At 38.8% G+C, this 21337-nt stretch overlaps 1 protein-coding gene across 5 annotated transcripts; it reads right to left on the reverse strand.

The window, feature by feature from the left end:
* Positions 1–5463: 5463 nt before the first annotated feature.
* brd1b (bromodomain containing 1b) lies at positions 5464–20938 on the reverse strand. Of its 5 annotated transcripts, XM_077210943.1 has the most exons (14): positions 20576–20933; positions 18973–19093; positions 16634–17998; positions 15765–15921; positions 15548–15679; positions 15267–15395; positions 14485–14797; positions 14117–14377; positions 12443–12919; positions 12233–12362; positions 11454–11584; positions 9614–9723; positions 9109–9263; positions 5464–6889 (listed from the first exon to the last, which is right to left on the reverse strand). In XM_077210943.1, the coding sequence occupies exons 3-14, from the start codon at positions 17977–17979 to the stop codon at positions 6721–6723; spliced, it is 3510 nt and encodes a 1169-aa protein (XP_077067058.1). In that variant the 5' UTR covers positions 17980–17998; positions 18973–19093; positions 20576–20933; the 3' UTR covers positions 5464–6720. The 5 variants fall into 5 exon arrangements, 4 of the variants coding, with proteins under 4 accessions (XP_077067058.1, XP_077067061.1, XP_077067057.1 ...); XR_013196656.1 differs by lacking the exon at positions 18973–19093 and having other exon boundaries at positions 9109–9370; positions 9479–9723; XM_077210946.1 differs by lacking the exon at positions 9614–9723 and having other exon boundaries at positions 20576–20935.
* Positions 20939–21337: the final 399 nt, after the last annotated feature.

Below are 21337 nucleotides of genomic sequence, written 5' to 3' on the forward strand. Positions count from 1 at the left end.
CTACGTATTCGGTTAATCATATTCTGGACTCGAGACGGAGGGGACGTGGATTCCACTATTTGGTGGACTGGGAAGGTTACGGACCGGAGGAGAGAAGTTGGGTTCCGGCTAGGGACATATTGGATCACTCCCTTATTGATGATAACAATCAACAGGTAAGTTCTTCTGGGAGCACCAGGAGGCGCTCCTAGGGGGAGGGGTACTGTCACGGTTCATGAATTTGCTGTCTCTTTTCTCGTCTTGTGTGTGTGTGTTTACGTGTGGAGGGTGTCGCTGATCACTGCTGCTGATCCCCACCAGCCGCGTCTGATCAGCGAGCCAGCTGCAGCTGATCAGCGATCACTATTTAATCTCTCTGTTTTCACCCTGTCTTTGTCAGAGCGTTGTGGATGTTCCTGTGTGTTCCTGCCTGTCTCTCGCTGTGTTCCCGCCTGTCTTCAATTCCTGTTTGTTCGTTGTTGTCCAGCACTGCAGTCTACCACGCAATTCACTTCCTGATCTCCGTTTCCCGTTTCATCTCCGTCTTTCTTGGATCATCTCATCACCACCGACCTTCAGTCTTCTCCTGACGACTGGCTGTCCTCAGCGTCCCTGTGCAGCCAAGTGCTTCATCTCTCTGGACATTAATTACATCACACTCCCGGTCATTTACCTGCTCTCTCTCTTTCTCAATAAACCCTTTTACTTGCAATTGAACCATCGTCGTCAAATCATTACAATTTTACTCAGATACATTTTAGGATAGATATTAATGAACCTTAGGAAAATCCCTGAACTCATATACTATTCATTTTTATCCATTGTGTTTATGCTTTTACATGCTTTAGGAGGTCTCCAAATTAGTTACAGATACCAAGTTTAGTGCTACTAAATAAATGATTGATTACTCTTTAGTGCAGTGGGGAGTTTGTTTCTTTGTACTTTCATTTACTTATATTTAATGATTAATTTTGATTGAATTATTCAGAACAGATCAACGCTAATCATGCATGCTCTAAACTACAGCAAGGATGGAATCAAGATTGGCTTGATTTTTTACTTTAGAGACCCTTAATACACTAAGGGATAGGCATGTGTCCAGTTGTAAAAACCCTAAAAAAAGCTTAATAGTTAAAGTAAAGGTACCACAGCTAAAGGTTTTCTTAGGGAGTTTGTTACAACTAGCTGCTGCTGTTTGCATCTGGTTTTCCCATGGTAGGGATGCTGGGACAGTTTGATTGATGACAGATTTGTCATTATTTTTCTTGCTGGCACATCTCTAAAAGCAATCAGGATATTGGTTATATGTATAAACAGTCTTCATAAATTGTTTTGTACTACTTTAAACCGATGATGTTTAGCAATAAAGATTAGATGTTCATTGATCTCCACATATATCCCACCTCTAGAGTCAGCAGAGAAGCTAGCTTCTTTTCTCCGGATCCTATTGTGTTCGAACTGCCTTTTAATTGTCTACACAAACTGAGCAGAATCTTGATGTTTGGCTTGCTTCCACTTAAAGTCACCATGAAAGCAAAATGTTTTATTTTTGTATTTTTTTGTGTGTGTGTGGAATATTGCAATAGTTATCATAAATTATTTATCAGTGCACATTTTTTTAAAAATTCATGTGCCCTCATAATCTTCATAATCAAAATACCCTCCCCTCCCTCTTGCAGCATCATCTCTTCTCTTCTCTGATGATGTGTTTTCTTGGCTCGAGGGCGGGATCAATCTGTCACTCACATGAGATCCACCAATAGCAAACCACAACCATCCAAATATCCAATCAATTCACAGTGGACAAAATCAAGTCCCATCTTACATTTTTCCTTGTTCAAGAAGCCGTTTCACTTGGATATACGTCACAATAGGGAAGAAAAGACTTCAGTTTCATGCTGACCATCTCAGACAAGCCAGTATCATCAACATAAGTGATGTGAAATCCATTATGTGAAAAGATCAAAAAATTTGAAATCTGAAAATTTGACTTATATTTTAGACTTATATTCTCTACTTTCACTCCGCCAACGAAAACAGTTTTAAACAAAGCCACAGCAAAATTAACCATTTCCAAGCGTTGTCCTCAAATGATAAGAGTGCACATAGGCTATCTTATGGGGAGTATTTTAACTTACGTGTTGCAAGACAAAGTCGTTTTCTCTTGTCAGTCTTTGGCATAAAATGCAGTTATTCTTTTTAGATTTGAAAAGTTGAAAACACATAGCCTATTTTCCAAGAATTTCTTCAGTATATTGCTGTTGTTCTGACAGCCAACAACAGCACAGCTTAACCCTGCACTCATTTTTATTTTTAGTAATGTTCAAAAAGTTAATTAAGTTAATTCAGTTGCTCTTTATACCCCATTTTAACAATGTAGTCCTATGGAGACCAGAACAGGGCATCATACAAATGCAACTTAGAACCCAAAAAGGTGGATGAACAGAGCAATAGCCTGTTGTCCATTGGTGTTGACATAATATAGGCTAGTTATTGTCTTTGATGTGAACGGCCTTAAAGGTGATGATACACGTGGCAATTTTTTGGGCAATGTTGCCATCAACGGGCCAGGTGAGACACAGGGCCCACGACCGATCTAAATTCAACAATGCAACATTGCTCAAAAAGTTGCCCCGTGTATCATCACCATTGCAGGATCTGATTGGGTGTCAATATTCAACAATGGGAAAAAATTGTTGTGGAACTTGATTCCAAATATATCGTTCCTCTGTGTCCTTGTTGTTATAGTTGTAGTGTGGACTGTGCTGTTGTTTTACAAAGATTGATTTTTTAAAACGATATCTTTATCGTTTTTGTTATAAAACGAATAACTGACAATGGCATTCACAAAACAAAGTAATTCAAACAAACGTAGGCTAATAAAGCAGGGGGTTAAACACACTAAATCGTTGTTGTTTTTTTACTCCATGTTCTAAACCGAATTATATGGAATAAATATAAATCACCAATGTCACCTGGCTGTTTTGAAGAAACATCGGCGTCTGTTTTCAAGCACGGTGAAGCCCTACACCGATGAAAGTTTTTCTCCCTCTCTCTTTAATTGATCTTCCTGTTTGGTTGGTTGGTTGAGTAAACTATTGTTGACAGATGAGAAATTGTACACATCTCGTACACTCCAAAGGCATGAAAACAGCTTGATGTTCAGTAACACGCTTTCAACTTCCGCCTTTCCATGTGCCAAACAATCAGGGATGCGTTTTTTTTAAAGCAACTATGGAAGTTCAGTCGTTAGCAACAGAAAACGGTAACGACCATTGTCAAATATTAGAGGCGCCCCCCTCCCCCTAATAATATATATATATATATATATATATATATATATATATATATATATATATATATAAGTGTTGTGTTATAAGTGTTATAAGTGTATATAAGTATATAAGTGTTGTTATTCAGGTAAAATACTAAATAAACTATTGGAGCCTATTTAAAATGTTACTTTGACAATTTAGTTATAAATTGTAATAGGCCTAGTTAGGCCTAGTTAACCCAGACAAGGCAGAAATCCAGTAAAGAGATTCATCTGAAAGGTAAAATTATTCTATGACTTGTATGTAGGCAAATTAATATTTACATATTTAATTGTCCATATTTAATTGAAGATATGTCATTATAGCAACACTATGTATGAATGCAAATTGAATGATTTCAACAAGGTTTTATGAAAGCAAAGATGTCCGAAATGTACATCTAAGGAAATACTGAATAATAACACGATTAATTACAATAATTATTAAATTTAACTTAATAGGCTATAACTTTTACTCTAAAAAATAAATCTATATAAATCTAAAAACATGAATGTGTCCACAAATCCCTCATTAACAAATAGGCACAACTAAACCTTTAATATTTAACATAATACAATGTCATAGATCACTATTTTCCAGAGACACAAAATTAGATCAATTTATGGTCAGCAGAAGAAATTAAGGGGGAGGATCATGTTACCCCAACCTTATGTTTGTAGAATTTACCATTGTATAATATTATGTTGGACTCATTAAAACGGACTGTTTTATGATGGATCCAATCCAGGCTGTTTAAATGGAGTTTCCCTGATATAGAGGCACTTATTTTGCAAACAGGTATGTTTGCAGATGATATGCCGAAGCACACTAGTAGAAAACGCAAACAGGGATAAACAGAGGCACAGAACGTGTGGGACAAATGAAGAAGAGAAAGGGAAAGAGAGATTGCACAGCATGCTTGTTGGTTGACAAGCCAGACATCTCTGGAACAGGTAGTGCTGATCCGGAATAAAAGAGCTCTTTAATCTGCTTTACAACCGACAATGCTGACCTTGCAAGAAGATTATTAAAGTTTGGAAGAGATCTTTTACAATCACATTCTGTCAGAGCTTAACCGCTTTTGTTAGGTGGGGGTCTTGCTGGGCCATCCGGAGTACGACCATCATCAACGCTGTGTTCGGTTCAAGAGCTCCATCTAGTGATTTAGTGCTTAAATTGATGGCAAATTCAATGATGCATGAGAGACCCCAAGGCCATTTTAATAGCTTGAAAAATATACTTAACTTAAAAGTGTGCTTGACACTTCTTCTCACAAAATTGATACTTGATAACAGACTTCCATACGTGAAAAATAGGCCTATGTTACAGCTTATGTTTGGGGGCCTCAGATATACCAGATATAAAACCAGAATAAATGCAATGAATTTTTCCATTAAAATACTGATTAAGATTCACATTGTAGCAGCTCACTCCTGCCAAGTGCTTATTTTATTGTAATTTTTTCCTATATTTTACTTGTATCAAATTGGCCTGGAACATACTAAAATGGATACCAGAAACATTTCTGAAAATACATTTGACTTTGTTGGAGGTGAACTACAGCCATAAAAATAATTTCTTTAAATAAGTGTAATAAAATATATAAAAACAAATATTTCATATTTCAACATTTCTCATTTTCATTTAGCTTAACTTAATGTACTAAAATAACACACACATATGGACACTTTTGAATAGATTTAAAAAGTTGTCACAGATCTATTTTTTGCTTTGTTATTACGGTGTATGGAGTGTAGATGTGAAAAAAGTATTTAAGTAATTTAAAATAGTTAAACATAAGGCAGCATTATTTATATATATATATATATATATATATAGTGTTGGTGTGTTCAAAAGGCCAAAAAACAATGTACTAAAATTCTCTAATGAAACTGAACAATATAAAACACAAACTCAACATATTAATAACATTTTATACTAAAGTAATACCACTTAGTTAAAAAAATACAATAACATTTTTAAAGTTCTCAAATTATTAAAAGAATTGAAGAAAAATAATGGTTTCATTTCTAAATTTACTATTATTTACACATTTGGGCCCCAAACATAGTAGTCAATAAAGTAGATAATTTCAAGCAGAGCATTAGAGTTGATGTTACCTTCAGTAATGTTAAGAAATCAATCATAAAAAAAGACAAACGAAGCACAATTTTAAATTTTTTTGTGTTTATTTTCAGTGTACTTAAAAAATACTGGATCTCGCCAGCACTCACTATCATTGGCTATAATGTGATCCTCCCAGAGAAAAGAAACAAGAGTACCGGTCAATACAAGACATTCATTAAAAAAAAAAGTGTTTTTAACCCAGAATGCTACCCAGAATCCATACTGGAGAGAGAGACAGATAAACAGTCACAACAGATGGTTATGATTAAAACACCCACGCACAAAGCAAAAATAGGCAAACACAGCTTCCACCAAAATATGCCTACTCCAAATATAAAGTTTTGCATACTTTTCTTTGTCCTAATACAACACCTTTGTACAGGCACATCTTTATTCAGACCTACAATACAGTTCCCGAGAGCACAGTAAAATAAAAAGCAACAAATTGGGGGAATTATTTTTTCATACTACCTGCCTGAAACATTCACACAAACTAATATGAAAAAAGGGAATAATCATTCCAAAAAAACAAAAAAAACTAAAACTGGGCAGCAAAATTTTTGGTTTTGCATGAGTGATGCACTTCTGGCTTTCATCGCTACTGTTGTTTCCTCTTCTCCGAATTTTTTTTTAACCACTCTAAAGTATTACATGTATATAATTTCTTAGCTTTATATAAATATTTACAAACATCACTTAGTTGTGTCCCATAAGAATATTTTTATATAAAAAAGTAGATAACATGTTAATGCCAAGGAGGAGAAGCTTGCATTGACATTACAATAACTTAACCGTTAAAAAAAAAGAAACAACAACAAAAGTTTGATACAGTAAGTGCGTCAGCCCCTTCCAAAAGTCTCTAGTATGGAAAAATCAAGGCTTTGCACGTGATGTAGCACCAGATGGGTTCGCACCTCAGCGCGGTTGAGAAATTACCTTGGAGTAGAAATCTTCCAGGAGGTCATGTGCGGTACAAACAAAAACAAAAAAAACCAATAAATTAGTGTTGGATAATTTAGGATGACGTTATTTACAGCCAGAGTTAAACACGAGGTGTATCGTGGATGGTGATGGAAGTGTAAAGGAAAGTAGATGGCAGTGTGAGAGTTCACAGCAGTCTTGCAGCACATTACAGGAGAGTGAAGGCCCTCTCACATTCATAGGTTGAGAAACTCGCCGGCTCCTAACAGAATTGGGAGGGAGGGGCTCGGTAAACACGGCCAGTCGGATACGGGAGCGTAGCTTCGGGTAAACGTGGGGCTTGATGAGACCCTCCAGTATCCCCCCTCCTGAACGGGGATTAATCTCCAGCGCCTAAGTCCTGGACAAGGCTCAAATGGTTCATGGCACGGTTGAAGGCGCTTTGCACAGCTTTACGGATGCCTGACGTTCTGCCCTCCAACATTTTGCTTTTGTCTAAGGTCTCGTCGATTCCGAATGGTACCATCTTGGATTTAGGAAGCCATTGCCTGATGGAGATTAAAAGAGTACATAGTTATTTTAAAAAGACAGCAGAAGCAGAACTTTTAAACGTAACACTGTGTCCCAACCAGCCTATTCTCTGTCCACACTGAAACGGATACCCAACACAATACTACAGAAACAGACGGTTGGATAAGAAAGGCGTTTTAAAATATTTCAATGACGCATACTCCTAAATATGATAATACCTATCTCCTTGTTAGTACCCTTACTAACACAAAGGTAATTGTATATTTAAATGTATTAAGACCCTTTTAAAGGTACAATATGTAAGATTTTTGTAATAAAATATTCAAAAACCACTTACATAACATTATCCCAAAAGTTCCCAAGGATTTGTAAATCCAGAGAAATTCCAGTTTTAAATACTGTCTCGTCCCTCGTCATTGTCGCATATTAATGACGTAATATCCGCGCTGTCCTAGGTTTTTGTTTGTAGAGACCATAGACGCCGCTATAGGTAAGCCGTTCATGAGGAGTCTATGATACAATATCTCGCACACCGCTGTTGTGTCGTTCACTCATTATGGTTCACGATTATTGATCGGCGAGTAAAGAAGAAAAAAAAGATAAACTTAAACGTAGATCAACTGAGGCAAGCAGGCTTTGGGAAAAACAGAGAAATAAAACAATCAATCAATATCAATACCAGCGTGACGTTTTCGAGATGGATTCAAATTTGGGACTTGATCTGACGACAGAGACTCTGCTCTCGCATGCGTTTTAGTAGACAGGTAAGAAAATATGATTTATTGTACACACAGTTATATTGAACTTTGTTTGAACCTCAGTAATGCTTTTTAATCAAGTCTGGTGACCAAGTCTATGTCAGTGAAATTAAATACAGTAGGCTATGTGTTGCACAAAAATATTTAGCCATTACTTGCAAATACTGTGGGTTTGTTCAAATGTACTTTTAGTACGATTGTTTTATATGTGTAAAACTGTGCAGCATTAACCCACCAAATCATTTGACAAATAGTCACATATTAGTAACAGGCTAATATAGCATTACATTTCACGTTCCTTGCAATTCATTACGATGGCATAAAAATAGTACATCAAACGTACAGGTAATATAAAATCTAATTTATTAGCTGATATAATTCATATGATTTGTGAATTCCATACATCTCTTGATGGTGAAACAACATCTCCCATCGTTCCACTCTCCTTCAAAACGTCATCAAGCTTCGTCTTTGTTATTGTTTTGAAAATGCGACCTCTGGCGGCGAAATAATGACAGATTGTACCTTTAAAATGAAATAATTACTTTTTTATTTTTGTAAAATTGTAATTATTTAAAAATAGAATTATTAGACCCTTTCAAACAGTTTTTACTGGTAAATTACCAGTAACAGATCATGTGTGAACAGGACCTTTTTAAAATAAACCGGTAAAATTGGTTCCGGCAATTTACCAGTAAGGGTGGTTGTAACATTACCAGTAAATTACCGGTATATGCGCTGTATGAACACTGAATGAAGATTACCGGTACCAGTATTTTCCACGTACGAGGTCAGAACATGCTGACGTAAGAAGTGATTTGGCCAATCACAAGCCGTTGAAAGAGCAACGGCTCTGAGCTATTCATAAAATTATGACGCAGATGACGCGCTTACTCAACACTGTTTACAAATGTCTTCAAATTGGAGTGATAACGAAACTACAGAGCTTCTCTTCTTCTGGGCAAAAGAAGAGATTTGTCAACAACTTTAGAGGTCACTTCCGGTTAATGACAGAGTTTACTAGTATTTTGGAACTGATGTGTTAATGGTCTGTTACCGGTAAAAAGCTAGAATCCTGTTGCTTGTGTGAACAGCACATTTTTGAATTTACCGGTAAAGTCGTCTGGCAATTGTACGGTAATTTAGTGGGATTGCTATGTGAAAGAGGCTATTGTCACATAAAAAGCAAAATGTAATACATTTTAATTTTAATATTATCTAAGTACTAGACTAACATTAAATGGGGGGGGTTCATTAATTGAATGCCTGCTAATTGTGTCAATTGAACAAAATACTTTTAATCTTATTTAAATGAAACCTAAATTCAGTGTACGTGTTAAAAATTAATTTTGACTGCCCTAAAAGTACATTTAATAAAATCCCATCCTGCCAGGACAGCTTAAAAACATCTGGTGCTAGACACATTGTCAAGACATTTCACTGTATTTGAACGCTTATCTCAAAGAATGACTTCTCACCAGTTGCGTCTGCTGTCGAAGAAGCGGACGAGGAAGAGTTTCTCCTTGGACCTGTACTGCATCAGCTCTCCGACCCTGAGCACGTCCCGTGGAGGCGTGGGAATGTACTCGTCGTTGAGATGGCAACCCGCCCGAGGCATCTGAGGATCTATGATCTACAGGTGGGCAGAGAGGCCATCAAAAACAGCAATCTTTGAACGTGCATCTCGAAAGTCGTGGTAACCTGGTAACTGGAGTGTGCCTGTGACCGCTAATGTATAAACTGTTGGAAATGGAAATGGTTGCCACCAAACACAGGAACGCGCACACACACACATGTACACTCACATACACGAAAAAATAAAAATAAAAAAATAATAATAATACGCACATGCATATCCTGGTTGTACCACCTGGCAATAATGTTATGGTTGACTGTTGGCCACTGAGGAGGCAGATGCATGAAATAATGAAGAGGAAGAGAAGGAGAACCAGTCTCTGACGGCATGCACACATGCACACTCACCAAGGCAGGATAGGAAGGATATCCACTAAGTTTGGCCCAAACTAGTTTAAGGGGCTCCAGATTTAGTGGTGTAGTGTTAGCAGGCATCCAAATATTGCTGCTGTCAATCTCTATGAAAGTAGGAATAATGGAAAGTTATGAGGGGTTCACCGTAAAAAATGGCGCAGAACACCTCAAGAGCCACGGCAGTATTTAGCCAATCAGCAGCGGATCATTTCTTTAACGGAAGCATGCCGAGCCAATAACCAGACACCATTATGCTTCTAATGCCACTTAAAAAACAAATTGATTTGTATATTTTTAATTCAAATCGAATTTTAAAAAAATGTGCTGAAAATGGTTTTGGTGTGGTCTGGAAAAGCCAAACATGTCACGTGACTAATGAGCCCACTTAAGACTCTGACATGCTTGCGGGTCAGAATGCAGAAGTAAGCCTTCTATTTCTGAGAAAGCACGTGGTAGGCCAAAAGATTTCACTCAGCATATCGTTGGTAAGCAGTCAAGAAATACTGTTTGGGGGGAAATTATCTTTAAAGGGTTGGTTCATCAAAAAATACAAATTCCGTCATCCTTTACACACCCTAAGTAGTTCAAAAAGCCCCACCCTTCTTTCCTTTAACACAAAAATACATGTTTTTTTTCCGGCTTTTTTTCTATGCAAGAACTGGGAATTTCAAGCTACAAAAACGTGATAAAAGCAGTCCACATGACCTCTTAAGTCATAACAGATTTGCATAAAGAACATGCCGACTTTTAAGTCTCCATTTACTTAAAATCTTCCCCTATGCCATACCAGTCAAATCTCATTTGCTTTGTATACGTGTATATATATACAGTGTGTATATATATATATATATATATATATATATATAAAATTATGTGACACAAAACAAGGTAATTGGCCAAATCTGAATATGCAGAAATGCAAAAAGTGTTTCAGAGCTACTATTTTGAATAGCTACATGAATAAATTTCAGTGTTAAGGCTGGTTCACACCAAGTATAACTACTAGGTTTTAATAAACATTTTAATCAGGGATGTCAAAATATACCGGTATTTACATTAACTGTGATATATATATATATATTTTTTTTTTCATAATTCATAACAGCCCTAGTTCTAATTCTAGGAGAATAGTGAACTTCACACCACAGCTATAACGATAACGACAGAGGAACGATATCATTGGAATCACTTTCAGAACAATTTTGTCCAACTTATAAACAATAAAAACACTGACAGCCAATCAGAATTTCGAAACCACCTGACTATAAAGAGATTGAGCCTTTAAAGCGGCAAACGACAAAACTGCAGAGCACGCTTAAAATGAAAAAGTTATTGTGTGTTGGTGTGAATGCTAATATAATCATCATAACATCGTGAGCTTGTGCTCAATATACAGTTTCACTGTATGGAAAAGAAAGCAGCAAATAAATCAACATTTCACGTGTTTTACAGAGAAAAGAATGATTTGGAAAGACATGAGGGTGAGTAAATGATGACAGGATTTTCGTTTTCAGATGAGCCGTCCCATCAAGCGCCATGTTAAAGAGCAAACGTAATAAAGCAACTACCCAGAGGGACAGGATAAGCCATGATGATTATTAAAACATGAGGGTTTCAACATGCAGACACTACGGCAGTAGGCAGAGCTCTTTATTATGTTAGACAAAGCCATGAAGAGCAGGTCAGTGGCAAAAGCAAGCAAGAGGAAGAACAGTGAGCTTCCACAGAGCTGACGGGACACCAATGCAGCTGCCAGAACTGGGTCTGACCCATTTCTCAGAACGGTGTACAATCCCACATACCCGTTCACGCCTGCAAACAGCTGGATGCTTACCTGCTGCCAGCTTGTTGGCTTTGGAAATGTTCCCCGTTTCCACGCAATTGACCAGCTCTTTTTTATCATCCGTCGTATTTCGTCTCGTCATCGCCAGCTTCCCTTTCCCGCTCTTTGTGTGACTGACATCGCTAAAAGAGAAGGGAAAAAAAGCCTTTCAAAGAGGATCTATTATGCTTTTTACATTTTTAGCGTGTAATGTTGCTGTTCGAGCACAAAAAAGGTCTGCAAAGTTACAAATCACATAGTCACTCCCAAAGGGAGTTGTTCTCTATATCAGTGTGCACTGTTTCTGAAATTCCTGAAACCCCTTGATTGTAGTCTTGAGTTTTCTTCTGGGAATTAACGCGTCACAATTCTTATTTAAATAATTCCCACCCAAAGATTATGGAGAAAAAAAAAGGGCAGAGGCCTGGTTAAGTTGCATTAGTACTGCATAGAAACTCGTGGTTATGGTAAACGCTGTGACATTCCCAAACACGCTTAAAGAGGTTGACAAATCACAACACACTGCTCCTGCCGACCAATAAGAGCCCATTGCACTTTTCGAAAAAGGGGGGCTTCATAGAAACCAGAACGTTACTGAAAGACTGAGAAGAGAGGTGCTGCAGTAATGTAGAATGTGAAAAAGAATGTTTTGAAAACCATTGAAAACTGTTGGAAACCGAACCCAAAAACAAAATCAAGACTTTGTAAAAGGGCATAATATGGCCTTTTTTATTTATTACGACATTGTATAGTACGCATTTAGAAATTGTACTTTATGTACTCGTTCCCACCTTGTGTTTTCCTGTATGCTCCCGCTTCCGCTGGAAGAAATGCTGGACTCTGAAGCACAGCGGCGGCGGGGCTCTGGCGTTCGATTCACAGGAAGCCCCTTCTTTGGCTCCGAAAACCCATTAGACAAGCCTGCAGATACAAAACATTGTCTAAAATACACTAAGGCAACGGTACCATGTTTCTCGAGATTAAAAGTGTAAGCTGTTTACCAGTATCCAAGCGTTTGATCGGACACTCATCCTCGTTGTCATCCTGGCTGTCTCCACTCGCACTGCGCGTCCGCTTCCTGCGCTGGAGAAGGGTTTCGAGCCGAGGGATGACCACCGACAGGAACGTCTTAGTTCCCAGCTGAGGGCAGTCAATTGAGGATTCACTTGGGTTTGACGGCTTCTGTGGACTCTTTGACTTTCGGAACAGCACAGCCGTTCGCCGGTTGACCATATTCGCTTGTTCAGTTAGAGTGGAGGTAGCGACCATAACGTTATTTTCAGAGGGCAGAATGTCAGGGGAGAGACCGTTAAGAAGTGAGGTAGAGAACGTCTCCCTGTCAAATTTGACCTTTTTCGGGCACTTTTCAGGGCTGGGCTCCATGGGTTTCAGTGTCGGAGGTTCACAGGGACTGTCTGAGCTTTTCAGGAGTGGCACAGAGTCTGAAGGCTCAAGTTTGGGAGGTAATGACTTGTCACCTGTAATGATAGATCAAATATTTAGTACAAACCCATTTTGAATAGTAACACAGTTCTTAAAGGAGGCTAAAATGGCTTTTAACCAGCAATCAAGGAAGATAATTAAAATCAATAATTTAAACAGAGAAATTACCAAAACATGCTATTTAAAAAAAGTTCAAATTATTATGCTATTATTATATAACGTGTAAATTAAAAACATACAATTTTTCTTTCCTTTTTCAACGCCATGTCAGCTTCTACAACTATATTCAAGGCGAGAGCCAGGTTTAGTTATTCAAAAATAAAACTAAAGGTGTTTGTTTAAGATTAATGTTTTTCTAAAAAACCTGAAGACTAAACTTGGGTTTACTTGGTTAAAACCTTTTCAGAAGTATCATCAGAATAAACATTTCTCAAAGGGGTAGAAGTAGTATTACAGTCCAACAAAATATGTTTAATGGACAGTAGAATCTGACAAGATTACACTTTGGTGAATTATCTTCTAATAGTAACATTTTCTGCAAGTCTCAAGGGTCCTATCTGAAATCGTGTGTAAATGACTTGATCCCAGTGTTTATTAAAAGAGAATATATGTTTTTTCCTAAAAACAAGATTTATTTCATGTAACCTTAAGCACTGACATGATTTTGAATCAGTGATTATTTAAAAAAAATCCTGTTGTGAAGAAATCTCAATGAACTTAAATGCCACTAATAGAGCATTTGCTTCTGCAGTGAAAACTGAACTTTGGTCAGGGATGCGTATACCCTGACGCTGTTCATTAATTGCAAAAGCTGTTGCCACTTGATTTCCAGATCTAGATCCATCTGTGTATATTGGGGTATGTTGTGTGAACATTGCTCTTATGTCCAAAAATTGATGGTGATAATCAATCGGATGAGTTTTTGATTTCTGCAAAAATGTGTCTGTTCCAAAATATTTAAATCCACTTTCAGATTCTCCAGATGGATTTTAATGCGTAGACCAAATGGTGTAAGGATGTACCAAGGATGTAACTTGGTTTTCTTTCATATATTATTGAATGCTGACTGGGCTGGATTTTAAATGCATATATATATATATATATAGTGTTAAAAAAATTAACAATAATGTGTTGTAAAATAACATTTGGACCCCACAGTATATATAGGTCAAATTATGTGAAGTGGTTTTTCTACATTAAAAAAAAAATGACATGATTCAATAGGAGTGCACCTTCTTCCTCAGTAGCTTCTGGTACAAAAAGAGGTGCTTTTTCCTCTTTCTTGGGATTATTCTGCTCCAATGGAGGGGGCTCCTTTTTGTGACCCATTTCCATTCGCACATCACTGATGGTCTTTTTGAGCAACTTGAGCCGTTTGCTCCTGGAAGGACATGACTTCATGGCACTGGTTAAATCCAGCATTTCCAACAGCTTTTTCAACTGTTCCTCCTTAGACATGTGTGCGCGATTGCCTGGATTTAACAGTCGGTCAACTGGTACAAAAACAGAATAAAATCTATAAGAGTTCACCAATAAACCAAACTCTGTAACTTGCAATTTTAAGTAGTCTAATATAGAAATGTAACAGGTAGGGAATTACCATCATCCCAGGTAAATGATGGAGGTGTCTCTATCTTAGGAGGCTCAGCGAGGTGCATTCCACTGGCGAAGTCAAAACCTATCCGATCTGTGTCCCGCCGTGTCTTCCTGAGGATCGCTCCACCGTGATCTCGCAAACGCACAGCAGCGCGGTAGAAAAAGGTGTCCTTGGCGTTGTACTTCATGCAGTTGTTTATAATGAGGTTGAAGTCATCCTCAAACTCATCCAGGTTCTTATATCCATGGTCGTCAATGCGTTGTCTCATTGTAGAGAAGTCCATGGGGTGTTTGATGTGGTCTAGATAATCAGGAACCTGTACACAAGAAGGAAATCAAACATAGAACAAACCTACTAGCTTTATGTACACTCAAAGAATCTGGAGACACCAGCTCATTCAAAATTTTCCCAAATTTTAGAATGACAGTAAAACCATCAAAACAATAAAGAACAAATTAAGAAAAAATCCATCAAAACAATCATAAGGGTTTTTATACTTTGATGCAAAAGAGCCCAAAATATTATGACGACAAATATTTTAAAATACTGCTTCAAAGCCTGAAATATTGTTCTGTGTTTTTATGGTGCAAGGAAGAAAAGTCAAACGCTACATAACATTTTGTTTTTCATAAAACAATATGCACTATACATTTAATTTCTATAAAGCAAAATTAAACTTGTCTGTTTTATGCAATTTTCTCACACCAGGAATCTTCATATAAGAACAATTTAGAGTTTGATAAGGTCAACATGACTCATAGCCCACAGGAATGAGACAGCCTTACCTCTTTGACGTTGACAGGCTGGGCAAAGATTTTAGCCTGGTCCCTCTCCTGCAGCTGATCCAGCACTGCTCGCAGCAGGACAGGAAACGGAGTGAGTTGCATCTCCAAAACCGATTGCTGCAACTTCATCTGTAGAAAACAGACCAAAATATGGCGAAATTACATTAACTTTGTCAAGAACATCAGGAATCTCAAAGGTACCAGTACTTTGATATTATAAATAAATAAATATTTCTTTCTCTTCCACCTGGCATCCCAAGATCTGAGAATGATAATTGTACCTCCTCTCTCTTTAGCTTCTCTCTCTTGCGGATGAGCTCCAGCAGTAAGCGAGCGCGCTCCAGGTCATGCCGTAAACGGTGCCAGTCCTTTAACTGCTCCGTCAGAGCTTGACGGTCCTCGCCTTTTGGTGCCTGTCATTCAAAAACAAATCCTCTTTCATACTACACAATTCATATGACACGGGCTGTCAATCACTCCTGTCCAAGAGAGTCTCACCTGTTCTGTTTCTTTTTGCGGCTGTATGGCAGTCTGCAGGCGCCTTATTAGCGGGACGCCATTCCTCGACTGCCTCTTGAGCATCCAGTAACTGAGAACCCGTTCCACAAACACTTTCTTCTTCTGGACAGAAACTTGATTGAGGATTGTGTTGAAACTATAAGGAAGGAGAACCACAAGTCAAACGCAAGGGAATCACAGAGAATCAAAACTAGGGCTGCACGATATATTGACAAAGACAATTTCACAATATGGCTTAGTACAATTGAGAAATCATGCAGACTGCGATTAAATTAAATATATATACGCTACCGCTTCCAGAGTGGCACTGCTCATCCATGCACATGCAAAGTGCAGAGTTTCACTCTGATAGGGGCAGCGCATACATCCATTTAAAAGCTCAATTGTTTAGCATTTGAAAATGATGAAAATAAGATGTAAATATTAGTATCCTATTTTTGCAGTTTTACTTTAAAATGTAATTTTTTTTGTATGTTATGTTGTATATTTTTTATTTTTATGTTATATACTATGTATATAGCATGTCATTTTTACATATTATAACATATTTCTAATTTAAGATATTTAATCACAATAAAAATAACTCATTTTTATTTTATACCAAATTGTCTTCAGGGGTAAAAAAAAACTTTTTCCAGCTTTTTAAATTATTTTTATTTTTGCACTCCCTAACAAAACCTCCCCACTCATTCTAGAATCCATCTGGTGAATGTTACTGTATGTCTTCATAACGTAACATATTTTGCAGAAAAAGTCACATCACAATCACATCGTGCAGCCCTATAACCATTCAAAACAAAGATTCAGCGATTCTTTCCATAAAAACATTTTGTCAAATGCACACCTACCTTTTAGGCGTAATGCTAGGCCCAGAAACCGTCGGAACCACTGCAACTGCCTCAGATTCTGGCTTTTTGTTCTTCTTCTTCTGGCATCCTTTTGCTCTCTCCCTGTGAGCGGCCTTCTGACATAAACCATTCTTGGGTTTGGAGTCCTCGTATATAGTAAGAGGTCTCCTCACGCAACCGTTTGGGGTATGAGAGCAGCAGTACACCGTTTTCTTCACAGAGAACGCAGTGGCTCCTGATTCAGTGACCTCTTTGATGGGCTCCATCTTCATATAGAGACCGGCTTTCTGAGCGCAGCTCACATGGAAAGCCGTGTAACAGTTGGCTTTGCTGCACTGAATGCAGGCACCCACTCCTTTCTTCTTACACAGGTAACAGGTGAGTTTCCAGCGAGCTGGAGGAATGTTTGCCACGCCATCAATTGGTTCGATGAAAACAGTATTGGTGAAACCGACTTCTGGGACCCAGATGGCACAGACCACGTGCCCCCATCGATCGTCGTCTGTTCTCTTAAGCGCGCCACCTTTATTCGGACAGAATATGCACTCTGCGAGCTGGGAAGGAGAATTTAAGCAGTGGCGGCAAAGCCAGCGGCCCTCTGGGATATGGGGGACACCGTAACACTCCTGATGCACGGCGAGATTACACATGTCACAGAATAGAATTGCGTTACTGTTCTGGCACTCACCGTCCATGCAAATGCAGCAAACGGCGTCCTCGTCGATAAGTGGCTGCGGATCTCCTTGGCCCTGGCTCTCGAAGAAAGACTCCTTCTCGAAACGGTCCATGAGGAACTCAAAGAGGTTCTGAGAGACCTGGCTATAGCCGTCGCTCTTCCTCTTCTCATTGATCAGCTCAAGCCAGGCGTAGTCTTCCTCGTCCATGTCGTATTCCACCTCTTCGTCGAGCTCGTCTAGCGTCTTTTCCACGTAGGTGAAGTATGCAGACGGCCTTCGCGGCACCGCTGGGAGGTTGTACTCAACCGTTCGGATCTTTGGCTCTGGGAGCCTGCCCTGAGCTGGCAAACCCTGCACAGTCGTCAAAGCGACGCCCTTCTTCTGCTGGTTGTTTTTGAGCCGCACAGAGCGCACAAGAACCTGTTGTGGCTTCTCTGTGTTCTCCTTGTTGCTGGTGCATTCGCTGATCTCCTGAGCTAAAGGGTCATCGCTGTCGATGACATCCAGTTTGTCGTAAATGCTGAGCCGATGAACGCGGCCGTCGATCTCGAGCTCGACCATGCGCTGAGCCTCTGCGTATGTCAAGGTCTCGCGGTTGCGTGAAGGTTTGATGGGCGAGGAAGGCCTCTGCGGGGTGGCGACACGATTGTGTCGAACCTTCTTCCTCATTTTGAATGCCTCAGAGGAACTGAAGTACAAGAAAAGCACACATCAACTTTTAACTGTTTCAAGCCACAATTTGTATCCCCCACAGATTTCATTTCATTTTGAATAAAAAAAAAGTTGCCTATAAATCTCCAATTCTAGATTGAATTACAAACATGCATGCTATGAAACCAATCCAAAACTGCAACTACACAGTAAAGGCCTGTTCACACCAAGAACAATAACTACAAAGATAACAATAACTATTTTAGCATCCAGAAAAATTAACAATCAGCTGGAGAAATATTGTTCTGAAAGTAATTGCGACAATATCGCTCCTCTGAGTAGTTATTTTTGAGGCCTGTTCACACCAAGGGCACTCAATTAATTTTAAAGTCCACACTACAACTATAATGATAATAACAGAGGGATGGTATCATTGGCAACACTTTCAGAATATTTTTTTTCAGCTGACGATGAATAAGAACAGTATTTACAGCCAATCAGAATCCACCGACTTTAAGGAGCTTGAGGATTTTAAAGCAGCAAACTACGTATAATAAAACATTAAAATAAAACAAAAAAGAGTACATACTTTTAAGGCGTAGTATAAGTAGGCGAATTGAGACGCAGCACAAGTGTGCCACACAAGTCCTGAAAAGTGAAGCCAAAACATTTAAATCGCCCCCAGGTGATTAGAGAGAAACTAAATCAAATTACACTACAAATAATTTTTTTCCAAAGATGGTTTCTATCATTTTAGATGTTTTTTGTCCGGCTGATGCAAGTTCAAATGTTACTTTTTTTAAAAAATAAGTTTATTTTTAGTTATTTGATGCTATAAGAGTGTGACGTCATGATTGACAGCTTCTCTAAGCGAAGTAGTCACTGAGGAACCAACAGACTTTTTGGGGGATTTTAGGGAGGAGATTGGAGCTATAACTTTAATTTCTACATTTCCATAACTGTTTATTTCACAACGAAATTATGAATAGTTCTGCTGTAAACTGTACTAACCTATTCTGCGGGAGTGTAGGTGGGCCTTGACGGCTCCACTTTACGCTCACTACTGAGCAGACTCGGGTCACGAATCAGTACAAGATGTCAGCGCCATTGGGACATTGGTGGCTTCACTTTTCTACAACGGAAGAGAATAAAGGTGCGTTGTTCATCTTTTAGTACAGTCTATGTTATAGACGTGTTGTCAGTTTCTCTATTCTCATAATGAATATTAAAACTTTAAAGTTAGTCACATGCTTGGGGTTTTTAACAGGCCTTAATGCTGCCTTCACGTGCTATCGGTATTATCATAAATACGAGTTTTCTAGTGGGAAATTGGACATGAAAACCCTCTCAAGTAATATTTACTACTGGGAAACCGAGTTCCGAGTTGGGCAGCCATAAACTTTAAACATGGCAGAGGAGAAAATGATTAATGCAACAGCTACAAGTTGAAGTGGCCTAGTGGATATTTACATATACAAATTAGCATTTGAAGAATATTGTCTGTTTTATACACAAGAATCACAGAATCAGATAGTATACGGTAAGTACAGAATCGTCAGCAAGCTGACTAACGTTATCTAGATAGCGCAGCGAATGTTTACATTGCAGTCAACGAATGCGATGCTACATTTTATATATAATAAGCAACAGTAAACCTGGTGTCATGTCATGCATTATTTCCGACAACAAAACACTTGAGGTGCGCTCACACCATGTTGTAATGAGATTTCAACTTCCTCGTAACTACAGTTTGTAAGATAGGAATTTTCTGAGAGCGCCTAAATGTTACCTGTACCACGTGACTGATGTACATCCTGACAGTTGCAAATTATTTTTGTGTTGATAATGTTGCCGTAAAAATATTCCGAGGACGTGAACATTTCCGAATAGAACGTCACGTGTTGCCATCTCGAGACTTAACGTTATGACATGGTGAACGCAGCATTGAACGACGAGCCCAAAATCAGGACTTCAGAAGTGGGCAGTAGGAAATTTTCGATAGCAAGTGAAGGCAGCATTACTGTAAGTATATCCTATCAGGTATCCATGGCAACTTAAACCCAAGTTTGAAACCGTTGGCATAGAAACAGAAACCGCTTGCGTTTGTGTTGTCAATATGTGCATTTCGCCAGCTGACATTATAAAATAATACATGTAAAAACGATATTAATGATACAGCAGCATTTAACGTAACTGCCAAATTGAGACTTAATTTACTAACGTTATTTTATTCAAATCCATACCTGACTTTTAAGCACTGCAATCTGATACATTAACAGACCCGTTTAATTAAGGCATTGGCGTGTAACAACAGATAACAGCCTCGATTTGCATCCAGGCTTTTGTTAGTTTGAAGGGGGCAGGGCAGAACAAGGCCAAACACACTGGACTGGAAAGAAATCACTCAAACTGAGCAGCAAGGACACACACGGTATCCGGCGGCCTGCTGGTGGTTGTGCTAGTGAGCTAATGCTGTTTGGAGAGAACCACCGACATTACTGCAAACATGGCGTCAAACAAAACAAAACAGGCGTATGAAAATATAAATATATACACATATTTCAGGCTGTAAATATATAAATAAACCCAAAGGGGCCTTGCGGTTTGTTCTTACCTTCGTCGTCGAGGTTAAAGGAAGCTTTAAATGCAGTACGGCCGAGCTAAAAGCAGCAGCGGTGTGGCCTACTGAGCAGCAGCAGGTTTAATCCGTGCACGAGCCGTTCTACCGTCCACCAGCCTCTTCTCCGTTGTATTCCGATGATAATATAAGGTATCCGTAACGGTCTGCCGGATCCAAATATAAGCATTTAAAAGCCTGAGTTACATGCTTAGGATAACAGCAGCTCGACCATGCTAATGCGCCTGTTTTCGGTCGTTATTGGACTGGCCGTATGGACACTATGCTAGCAGGCTAGCTCGCCTCTCTTCCCCCCACAACAATGCGGCTGTAGCTCTCCATCGCCTTACGCACTGCGTCATCGCGCACGGCGCCGTTCGCGTAGCGTCATTACGTTCATTGTCAAAACAAGGAAGAGGACACTAGGCAGCGCCCTGCGGCTTGTCTTCTTTTAGATTACACGCACAATAAATAGTGTTCTTCTGTGTGATTCAAATGGTTCGTTTATTCATTTTAGATAACTTTAGACTGTACATTGCAAAATAAATACCAAAATGAAATACCCGTTTACAGAATATAGGATACTCGCCTACTATAGCTGCCTTGTATTTGTCTGTACCAAAATAGCGCAGCTCTTATTGTTGCTTGTGAATAAGTGTGTGTGTGTGTGTGTGTGTGTGTGTGTGTGTGTGTGTGTGTGTGTGTGTGTGTGTGTGTGTGTGTGTGTGTGTGTGTGTGTCTGTGTGTACTTTTTTTCTT

The sequence above is a fragment of the Siphateles boraxobius genome, unplaced genomic scaffold (genome assembly GCF_051911475.1).
Source record: "Siphateles boraxobius isolate OS27281-9 unplaced genomic scaffold, OSU_SipBor_1 65, whole genome shotgun sequence".
NCBI lineage: Eukaryota > Metazoa > Chordata > Actinopteri > Cypriniformes > Leuciscidae > Siphateles > Siphateles boraxobius.